The sequence below is a fragment of the Spermophilus citellus genome (genome assembly GCF_964194105.1).
Source record: "Spermophilus citellus genome assembly, chromosome: 5".
In the NCBI taxonomy this organism is placed as follows: Eukaryota; Metazoa; Chordata; class Mammalia; order Rodentia; family Sciuridae; genus Spermophilus; species Spermophilus citellus.
Window position 1 is genome coordinate 19,719,985 of NC_138186.1, and position 10,870 is coordinate 19,730,854.

A 10,870-nucleotide genomic window follows, 5' to 3' on the forward strand; every position below is an offset into this window, starting at 1 on the left:
AGATATTGTGTCCACCTAAAACTAAAAATTAAATATTAAAGAAGCACATAGTCAAAACGAACCCAACTACCACGTGTAACTACCACGTGTAACTATAATGCTCTAGTAAAAAAGCACACAGAATGTAGTATTTAAAAGTTAAATCAGAAAAACTAAATGGAAAAATGACTTTAGAGGTTTATCCCTGTTAGGCCAGGCATGGTGGCGCACACCCAAGATCCCAGCAGCTCGCGAGGCTGAAACAGGAGGATGGCAACTTCCAGGCCAGCCTCAGCAACTTAGCTAGAGCCTGTCTCAAAATAAAAAAATAAAAAAGGGTGGAGATGGCTCAGTGGTTAAGTGACTCTTGAGTTCAATCCCCAGTAACAAAGTAAAAAATAAAAATAAAAAGATTTTTCCCTGTAATGCCACAAAGCAACACATTTTCGAAAATGGTTCCAAGGGGATATTTAAAAAGGACTTTAGAAGTGGCTCCAAAGGAGTCCTGTTATTATTTTCTTACACGAACTTCCTTGACATTTTGAGAAGGACCAGTGGAAACGTTACGTCTTGTTGGTCAAGAGGTCCACAACAGGATAACAAAACCCTGCGGACTAGACTTTGTGAGGACTCGGGATAGTAGTGTGGGTACTGCCCCCGCAAGCTGCTTGGAGGCTCCCCCAACTGTAAGCGCAATCTCCGACGTCGGGCCTTCCCTCCTCCTCCTTCCACGGGCTGGGAACAGTCACTCCTCAGAGTCTGGGGCTCCTGAGGGAGGATTCAGGGCAGCGCGGAGTGATGGAATGGGTGAAGGGGACGTGGCTTTGGAAAGGCGAGTGCCAGGCTCCTAGCAACCGACTATTTCCATTTGAGAGCAAATTTACAGTTGCGAGTACCTATCGAGGGTTTAAGCGCGCGCTTCTCGCAACCTCAGAAACTGCAGACGCCCGCGCTACTCCGGTGGCAAGGACCAGTCACTGCGCGTGCCCGGGGGCGTGGCGAAGAGGAGGGGCGTGGCAAAGAGAAGGGGCGTGGCGTCCCAAGCTCTTCAGAGACGCCGAGCACCCGGAATCGCGGAGAGCATGGCTACGCTGCGCAGACTGCGAGAGGCTCCCCGGCACTTACTGGTCTGCGAGAAATCCAACTTCAGCCACGACAAGTCGCGTCACCGGCACCTCGTGGAGACGCACTATCATAATTACAGGGTGAGTTAGGTTCCTGCAGGCAGTCAGTTTTGGAAAGAGAGGCTCTTTCTCAGCTTTGCAAGGAGGGGCTACCGTCGCACACGCAGGGGCGGGGAGAGGGCGTGTCCCTCGTTGGGCATGCTGGGAGTCGTAGTCTTTTCGCCTCTCGGCCCGGTTGATTGCAGGGCTACAGGACTTCAACTCCCAGCATGCGTCGGGTGCAGGGCGGTGCGCAGCCCTAGAGGGACGGACTGGGAGGAATGCGCCTCCCCAAAGCGCTGGGGCTGCTCTTGCCAAATCGGCTCCACCCCACGAGGAGTGTTAAGAGAGCTTGTGAAGAGCCAGGCGGGAACGAGGGCAGCCTCCCCTAAATCGTAGCTTGATTTTCTCTTTCGCCTGTGTGCCTCGGCGTCCTTGCAGAGCTTCGTGCTCAGTTTTTCTAAACTGCTTGAAGGAGCTGGTTTGATACCCGAAAAACTCCAAATAAACCCTGGAGATACTAAGGGTTTAAATAAGCATCTTACATTTTAAATTAATCGGCCTGATTGATTTCTCGGTGACATTAAGTGACGACCTAATCCCTCGGAAGAGGCTGGCGTTTGAGCTCTAAGGGAGGGATTTTCAAGATGTGAGCACTTGGGCAATATTTCAAACCGCTCGGTTTTAATATCTCTGCTTTGGTTGAAACGCTCATCACAGACAGTAGTCAGGGATATATACCTTAATTCGTCGGTGACGGTTGTATTTCTCTGTCTAGAAAATGGAAACATCCAGGAGCACTTCTGCTTCTGTGTAGCCTCTTAATAATTGAATGTCCCTAAATTTCTTAGTCACCCAGGAACAGTTAGTTCCTTTGATTTCAGGATGATATTAGGGCAAACAAATCTAGGGACATTCAATTATATTTCTTTAAAAATAATGAGAAGAAAAAGATATAAAATACATTACTCATCTGCAAAAGATGAAAATGGGAATAAGATCTTTTCATTAAAATGTTTTTGTTCAGTCTATGTTTGAGTGCAGAAATACAAAACTTGAATTGTCACATTTTTCTTTGCCTAAGACTGGTAGGTTAACTTAAGAGGCTTGTTTCGTATGTTTATCTAATAACTTTCAGTGAAACTTGTAGTGAGCAATTTTCATATTTTTTTCTTAAAAACCTTATGTTAATCTTCATGAAAAATAAGATGTTGTTTATATTACACATTTCAATAGGTTTCATTTCTCATTCCTGAATGTGGAATGCTATCAAAAGAACTGAGAAACCTGGTCGCTGACACTGGACCCTATTACTTTGTGAAGAATTTACCTCTTCATGAATTAATTACACATGAATTTATCCACACTTTTGTAAAGAAAGGTAAGAAAAACCATGTAATGTCTGTGAACAGGGCAAGATGAGGAACTTATGGGGAACAGTACTAGGTTCTCTTGTTTTAAACAGATCCATGGGGATATTTCCTGGGGTCACATGCATGCATCACTCCCCATCCCTCAGCATTCTCATCCTACTCTTTCCTGTGTCCTCTTTGGGTGGTGGTTACTGATTACATTTGTCCCCAAGTCCTGGATGGGAATGTTATAACATAAGGGTGTCTGTCAATTTACAACACAGATTCATGGAGAGAAGAGCCTTGTGATCTGTGTTCAGATGCGCTGCTGTTGGGTGGGTGGCTGCAAAGTACTAACACTTCCAGCTGTCCCCATAGCAGCTGTTTCAGAAGGTCGGTCTCCTGATGCAGCCACAGTTGCTGCTCACAGGGCTAGATGCTCCTTGTGGTTCATTGTTGTCTTTTAGATTTTTGTGTCGCTGAATCTTCTCTGTTTACCCCATTCCCAGCTGTATCTGCTGGAATGACTGGTTTGTTCTGGTAGTTTCCTGGAGCCATTGGTTTGAATTGTGTTTCAGAATGTCTTTTGGGATTTTGTTCTTACCTAGTAAGTCACTGCACCTGGCTATGGACTGTAGCCCCCACAATTATCCTCTCCGCTAGAGTGGGCAAAAATTCTCCCTGTGAAGAATTCTAGTTATTTGTACACTCTCATCTGACTCTGCTGGAGCTACTTATGACACTGAACATCTTATCTTTGTTTTGAAGCCCGATACTATTTCATTAATGGTGGGAACACTTACTGTAGCAATAAGTGTTTTATTATATCTTACCAAATTAAATTTTAGATTTTAATATATCTTATCAAATTAAACAACAGTTAACACTTTTAACACTTTTAAATATCTTACCTATTATTTCATTAATGGTGGGAACACTTATTGTAGCAATAAGTGTTTTATTATATCTTACCAATTTAAATTTTCGATTTTAATTTATCTTACCAAATTAAACAACAGTTAACACTTTTAAATATCTTAGCAAATTTTTTTTTAATTTTTTTTAATATTTATTTTTTAGTTCTCGGCAGACACAACATCTTTGTTGGTATGTGGTGCTGAGGATCGAACCCGGGCCGCACGCATGCCAGGCGAGCGCGCTACCGCTTGAGCCACATCCCCAGCCCTCTTATCAAATTTAACAGCAGCTTGCAATACCTCTATGAAGCAGGCCTATGGTCCTCTTTTAACAGATGGGGAAAGGCTTAGTAGCCTTTGAATATTGACCTAAAATTCTAGTCTTTGTGACTTTCTGCTGGTAACCCCAAGGATACACGTTCCATTCTTAATCCATTTTCTGCCTAATGATAGTGAACTTGCATAAATAGGCCCTTAACAGTGGGGGAAGGGGCTGTGGGTGAAATAGCTGGAACTTTGGCCTTCTTTGTGTTCCAAATTACCTGTGGCACATGTTGGGTTTATGGAGTGAACAGAAGCAGTGGTAGGTACTGACTGTTACTTACCTGAAGGTTTTGTTGTCATGTGAGAATCATCTACCAACATTTTACAGATAAAATTTCTTCTTTTGTCTTAATTTCTCCTCTTCTAGGTTCGTGCTATGCACTAACATACAATACAAATATTGATGAAGATAATACTGTTGCCCTGCTTCCAAATGGTAACACTCATTTTCTTCTTTCTTTAATTATAAAAGAAATACATGTAAAACCAATAACCAAAAAAATCAGATCATGTACATCTATACAAGCAAAGTAAAGGTTCTTCCTCCCTCTAAACTCACTCCTTTTCTTGAAGGAACTACTAACATTTTGGTATTTATTCTTCCAGAGATTTTCTATGAATTTATAAACACACATAAGTGTTCTTTCTTTGAAAACATAAATTGTATCATACATTATTTCTCAGTGTTCTCTTTTCCCAAGCTACAGATCATAGACATCTCTCCATATCAGTGCAATATACTTATAACCACATTTTTTTAAAATTGAATTTTCCAAGCTGGGCACAATGGCTCACACCTGTAATCCCAGCAGCTCGGCTGGCTGAAGTAGGAGGATGGCAAGTTCAAAGTCTGCCTCAGCAAAAGTGTGGCACTTAGCAACTCAATGTCCTAAATAAAATACAAAATAGGGCTGGGAGTGTGACTCAGTGGTCGAGTGCCCCTGAGTTGAGTCCCTGGTACCCACCTCCCAAAAATTGAATTTTCCAAACATTTATTGAATATGCAATAGAATATATTGCATATATTCTAGGTTCCTAAATTTTAACTCACAATTTTTAATGTCTTAAAGATACTAGAAATAATGTGTATGCTATGATTTAACTGTTCCTTCTTTAATAGAAATTTAGATTGTTTCTAGTTTCACTATTATAATATCCTTATGTGTATACATGTATAAATAATATCCAGATATTATAAATAAGGTCATTGTGTGCAGTTTATTACATTGATATCTAGCTGCTTAATTGTCTTTCATTCTTAGAATGTAAGTCATGTTTTTAGTATCTCTTTCATGGGAACTATTTGATTTATAGGGAAATTAATTTTATCACTGGATAAAGATACTTATGAAGAAACTGGACTTCAGGGTCATCCATCTCAGTATTCTGGCAGAAAAATTATGAAATTTAGTAAGTATTACATAGTATCCCATCAGTTTCTAACAAATGAGGATCTTCCTGAAGCAGATTTAAATGTTTAAATTGCCTCTGATCTCTTTGTTCAGAAAACCATGGGTCCTTCTTGTGTTTAAAATCTCTGATTCAAGGAGTGATGGGTTGAGTTTCACTGAGGATAAGATGAAGCTATTAAGTCTGTTGCATTTCTCTTCAGCTGTAGGCTACATTTTATCAAGATCATAGAATTGGGCAGCCCATTAGACATGTATGTTATAGGTCAAAAATCCAAAGTAGTCAATCCAAGATAAGAGTTTATGACTTAATGAAGATTTTCCTTTAATTTCATCAGATCTTTACAGTTACTAGTAGAAATTTACGTACGTGTAAAGAGATGTAGTTCTTCTGACAGTATCTGGTGTGGACATCAGTAGTTAAAACTGCCACATCCATAAGTAGATTAGAATTGACCTTTTGAGGACTTCTGCCATTGGTCTTTGACAGAGGAAAAATATGAATTAAAACGTATTGTGTTAATTATGTAAAATTGTGGATGTGTAACCATCATGATTCTGCAATCTGCATTTGGGGTAAAATTGGGAGTTCATAACCCACTTCAATCTAATGTATGAAATATGATATGTCAAGAGCTTTGTAATGTGAACAACCAATAAAAAAAATTAAAAAAAAAAAAACGTATTGTGGAGGCTGGGGCCGTGGCTCAGAGGTAGAGCGCTTGCCTTGCACATGTAAGGCACTGGGTTTGATCCTCAGCACCACATAAAAATAAATAAACAAAATAAAGTTATTGTGTCCATCTACAAATATATATATATATATTGCATTGTTATGTTCATTGTTATAGTTCTCAATGCTAGAAATGCCCACTGAAGGATTTTTTTTTTAACTTGGTACAATAAAGGGAGTACCAAAAGAATAAAGTGATTTTTACTATTTATAAAGCTTCCAAAATATTAGACTTTTTAATATTACACTTTCTCCACAGTGCAAGATATGTATATTTGAATGAATATATTTCTTTTTCCATTTTTAAGTTGTTTCCATTGATTTGATGGATTTATCCTTTAACCTGAATTCTAAGAAGTATGAAAGAATATGTTGGTCCTTCAAAGAAAAGAAGCCAATGAAATTCGATTTTCTTTTGGCTTGGCATCATACAGGTATGAAGAATAAATTAGGTAATATACAGCAATTTTGAAATCTAATTGTTAATTCAAGAGGAGTAGTGAAAGATTGAATGTTGATTTATTCCTAATTAAAGAATATTTATACATAACTGTATAAACATCATTAGGGAAATTGCTTTAGCCCTCTGCCATCTCTGAGGACAATAGCTTAAGGTAATCTAGACCTCTTAGCCATCTACCTCAATCTTCTTGGGTTATTTGTAGATTCAGAGATCTTGAGAGTGGTTCAGAGCAGCTTTATCAATTTCTCCCCTTCCTTCTCTCCCACCTACCTCAAACAGCCTTGGCTAGAATATTTTAAATTAACACCAATTATAATTATATATATGATCTGCTCTTTCATTATTGCAGGATAATAGCTCAGGCATACCATTACATGTCAGATTCAGTTTGTTGTGACTTTTAATTGATTGGAATACTAAATTTAGTTCAAAATTGGATGTTCATCAAATATGTTAATCTGCTCACAACTGCCACCCTGCCACATACATTGCTGCTTTAAGAAGTGTATCTTTGGCCCATTACATAATTACAGTGAATCAAATCATTAAGAATTATAAAAGCATAGTACTCTCATTCAGAGGCTAAGGAAGCACGCCGGTCCGTTTTGGAAATAGGTCCATCTATCTGCTCTTCATAGGAAGTTCCTGGTCACTGGGTTGCCCAAGTTGCTCCCATGACTTCTGCTTCTGTAATTCTTTGGCACTTGTCCTATAAAAATGGGCAGAGGCACTTATTGAAGTTTCAGCCACTTGAAGTCTTCTATGAGGATTCCCTATACAGTAGGTTCTGGATGTGTTCCTAAGACTCTTAATTACTTTCAGAATTTCTCAGAAACTGTGAAAAGTCTGAGATTTTACCCTACTGGCAGGCTAATGAAGTAGGCTGCCAATTTCATGGATCCTTGCAGAACATGAGACTCCTGGGTCAGAGACAAAAAAAAAACAAAAAAAACTTGATTCCTCATAGCAATAAGAGTAGCCAGAAAGTGTTAGTCAGATTCTCCAGAAAGACAAAAGTTAATTAGGAGGGAAGGGGAGAGGGAGATAGGACTTATTAGGGGAATTGGTTCATGCAGTCACAGAGGCTGAGAAGTCCCATGATAGACCATCTGTAAACAGGAGACACAGCGATGCCAGTCCAAAAAAAACCAAAAAGAGGCCTCAGAACTAAGCAAGCTGACAGTATCATTCTCAATCCAAAGCCAAAGGCCTGTGAACCTGGGGGGCCTACCAGTTCTGGCATGGAGTCCCCAGGCCAGAGAAGCTGGATGTCCCAGTTAAAGGAAAGAGTGAATTTGCCTGTCTTCTGCCTTTTTGTTCTGTCTGGGCCCCTCAGCCAATTGAATGGTGCCCACCCACACTGAGGGTGTGGATCTTCCCTACTTAGTCCACTGACTCACATGCCGTTTTCCTCTGGAAGCACCCTCACAGACACATCTATAAATAATACTTTACCAGTAAGTTGACACCTAAAATTAACTATCACACAGTGAATCAGCATTTGTGCCCGTTCACAGAGTCCTAGCTCCCACAGGATGACATAAAGTTGATCCAGTAACGCTTGTGCATCCAGTGGGTTACGTAACAGGAGAGGAACCCAGAGCTTAAGGAACTCAAACCTTTTATAATGAGCAGTAAGCCTGCTGATCTCTGCCCATTATACTGGATGGTAAGCAAGCCTATCCTTTGCTCTGGAGGAGGTCCTATTTCTGTATTTGAAGGCTGCAGACTACATAAACATCTCTGAAAAGATACATCGGATTACTGGGTTTTCAAAGGCAAGCTTGAATGAGATTCTGTCATCATTTGCTTCCTCTTCTGTTCCCTGTACAGAGATTGTGTAAACATGCTCTCTGTCTGTAGTGTTCACTGTTACTCAGACATAAGGAATGCTTTGGGGTTTATGTCTTAAATTGAAATTTTCTTGTTAGAATAAATGATGAGACTAATTTGGATCCAATCTGAAAGTGTACATTTACAAAAAAGTGTGAACGATGGTGAATGTTCACAGAACTGAAGCACAAGGAGCTGAAAGCAACTTGAAATGGTTTTGATTTGAATGCAGCTTTGCACAACCTCCATTTTTACTTCCATTTGCCTGTTTCCCATAACTCAACAGGGAGTGGGGTTGTTTCAGGGATTCAGTGAATGTTTTTACATATTCATGTGGCCTTTTGTGGTGTGTTTTAAGGTGCAGAAGAATCAGCGATGTTGTCATTCTTTTCTAAATACCAAATTCAGGAGCATCAGCCCAAAGTATCAATGAGCACATTGAGCGATCTCCAGTGCCCAGTGCTACAGAGTGGTGAGCTCAGGGGAGAGCCCGAGACGTCCTGCAGTGCCCTAGAGCTCTTGGACTGGCTTGGAGGTGTCTTCTGTAATGCAGACCTGTGCGTATCTGAACTCCGTGGGTCTGGTGGGGGTCTGCTTGTTGCATGTTTTTAATAGCAGTTTAATACTTTGGATTTGATTAGGTAGTGGCTAAAAATATGTTATCTTTTCTTTTCTTTGTGGCAGAAATAACGAGCCTGATAATTTCATATCAAACTTTTGCTGTCCCCAACCAAGCACAGTGGTGGCCCAAGCTCATTTGTGTACAATCACTGGTTTCATACTTCCAGAGAAGATCTCTGTCCTACTGGAGCAGCTGTGGTAGGAACTCTGTCTTCTCTATCGTGCGTGTTGGTGCTATGGTGTCATGGTGAGAACAGTGCTGGTGTTCCCCAGGCAGGGCCCTGCACACACCTTTCTTCTTTTTTCATTGCTTGGACTGACAGTATAGTGACTTCATCATCTTAAATGGCGTAATTAAGATGCTCCTAGGGAAATGTTACTACCAAGTAGTTAAATGCTTCTGGAAAACAAACTGCTCATTTTCCTGGTTCTGCCTCCCTGGGCCATTTTTTTGGTGCAGTCCAAGTTATATGACTTAAAAACACAGTAATATTCTGTGTGACAACTTAGGATCTATTTTAAGTATTGCAATTCTGCAAAATCTCTCATTCAAAAATGGAGTGGAAAAGAGCTGATCATATCTGAATCCAAATCATATCTGAGATGTGTTCCAGTCTAAAATTCTGTGAATCACTAGGCATTAATAAGATTCTAAGTATTTTATAGAATAGTATAGGTTTTTTTTCATTTTGGGAGGTACTGTATTAGTAAAATGTATACATTGTGTCTAATATGAGGACGCTCACATCCCTAGTGAAAAGACTAAATTTGAACATAATCCTCTTTATAATAATAAAGCTTATAATAATATTATATTCAATAATATATTGAATATTATAATAATATTCAAGCTTATAATCTTTTGTATAATGACAACATTTCTCAAATCAACATTCTCTAGCATTCTGTTCTTCTCAGTCTTTTAAAAAAATTTTTTTTAGTTATAGATGGACACAATATCTCTATTTTATTTATATATAGACTTTTTTATGTGGTGCTGAGGATCAAACCCAGTGTCCCATGCATGTGAGGCAAAGTGCTCAACCACTGAGCTAAAACCCCAGTCTTTACTTTTAAAATGTCTAAGATGTAAGTCTTCAGGGTTTTCCTTTTTAAATCAAACATCCTTTTTCACACTTATTAGTTTAGGACTTTGATTTTCTTTAATAAGAAGGTTGGGTTTTAAAAATCTGTTGAATTATTCTGCATCGTTTCAGTGAACAGAGACGGAGAACAGCGAGAAACTATACACTGTGTGGTGTTTTTGTTCTTTTAATCTTAAATGATCTTCCAGAATAGGGATTGGAACTGATGGAGTTTTGTTTTATGTACTGTGTATTAGTTGAACTTTATGAAATTCACAATATAGTATCAGGAATTTAATTGCATCTAATTTTTATAAATTAAAGCAAAAGTCTAAGCTTCCTTAGAAATTAGAAATACTACTTATGTTGAGTCAATTGTTTTTAAATGTGGACATTCCTGAATCTCCCTGTTTGCTAAGAGTTCTCTTTCTTTTTCAGTCACTACTTTGATGAACCAAAGTTAGCTCCATGGGTTACATTATCTGTCCAAGGTTTTGCAGACAGCCCGGTTTCATGGAGAGAAAATGAACATGGTTTTTGGAAAGGAGGAGAACATTTATACAACTTCGTGATTTTTAATAATCAGGACTATTGGCTTCAGATGGCTGTTGGGGCAAATGATAATTGTCCACCATAAAAAATTCAAAATCATGTTTGTTTATATTTATGCTTGTTTTCAGATTTCTTCATTTTGTGTGTGTGTGTGTTTTGTTTTGTTGTGGTACTGGGATTGGATCCAGGGTACTCTATCACTGAACTACATCTCCAGCCTTATTTTTTAGTTTGAGTCAGCATCTCACTAAGACTGGTTTTGAACTTGAAATCTCCTTCCTCAGCCTCTTGAGTAGCTGGGATTACAGAAATGCACACACAAACACAGCTTCATATTTCTTAATTGAAAAAGAATGTGTGACCACTCAGGTCTGTATAATGACAACATTTCTCAAATCAACATTCTATAGCACTCTCTTCTGGAATGGGATCCATCTGT

The 10,870-nt window shown here is 39.1% G+C and overlaps 1 protein-coding gene across 2 annotated transcripts; it reads left to right on the forward strand.

Moving 5' to 3' along the window:
• The first annotated feature begins 531 nt into the window (after positions 1-531).
• Positions 532-10,546, forward strand: RPP40 (ribonuclease P/MRP subunit p40). 2 transcript variants are annotated; one of them, XM_081295222.1, is made up of 8 exons: positions 725-1,184; positions 2,379-2,523; positions 4,103-4,171; positions 5,050-5,145; positions 6,186-6,311; positions 8,532-8,730; positions 8,858-8,992; positions 10,318-10,546. In XM_081295222.1, exons 1-8 carry the CDS (start codon positions 1,062-1,064, stop codon positions 10,514-10,516), a joined length of 1,092 nt encoding a protein of 363 aa, XP_081151348.1. In that variant the 5' UTR covers positions 725-1,061; the 3' UTR covers positions 10,517-10,546. The 2 variants fall into 2 exon arrangements, with proteins under 2 accessions (XP_081151349.1, XP_081151348.1); XM_081295223.1 differs by lacking the exon at positions 4,103-4,171 and having other exon boundaries at positions 532-1,184.
• Positions 10,547-10,870: the final 324 nt, after the last annotated feature.

Coding starts and splice junctions, on each gene's coding strand:
- RPP40 (XM_081295222.1), top strand. CDS start 1,062: ATGGCTACGCTGCGCAGACTGCGAGAGGCTCCCCGGCACTTACTGGTC. Junction 1,185..2,378: donor CGCACTATCATAATTACAGG/GTGAGTTAGGTT, acceptor ACATTTCAATAG/GTTTCATTTCTCATTCCTGA. Junction 5,146..6,185: donor CAGAAAAATTATGAAATTTA/GTAAGTATTACA, acceptor TCCATTTTTAAG/TTGTTTCCATTGATTTGATG.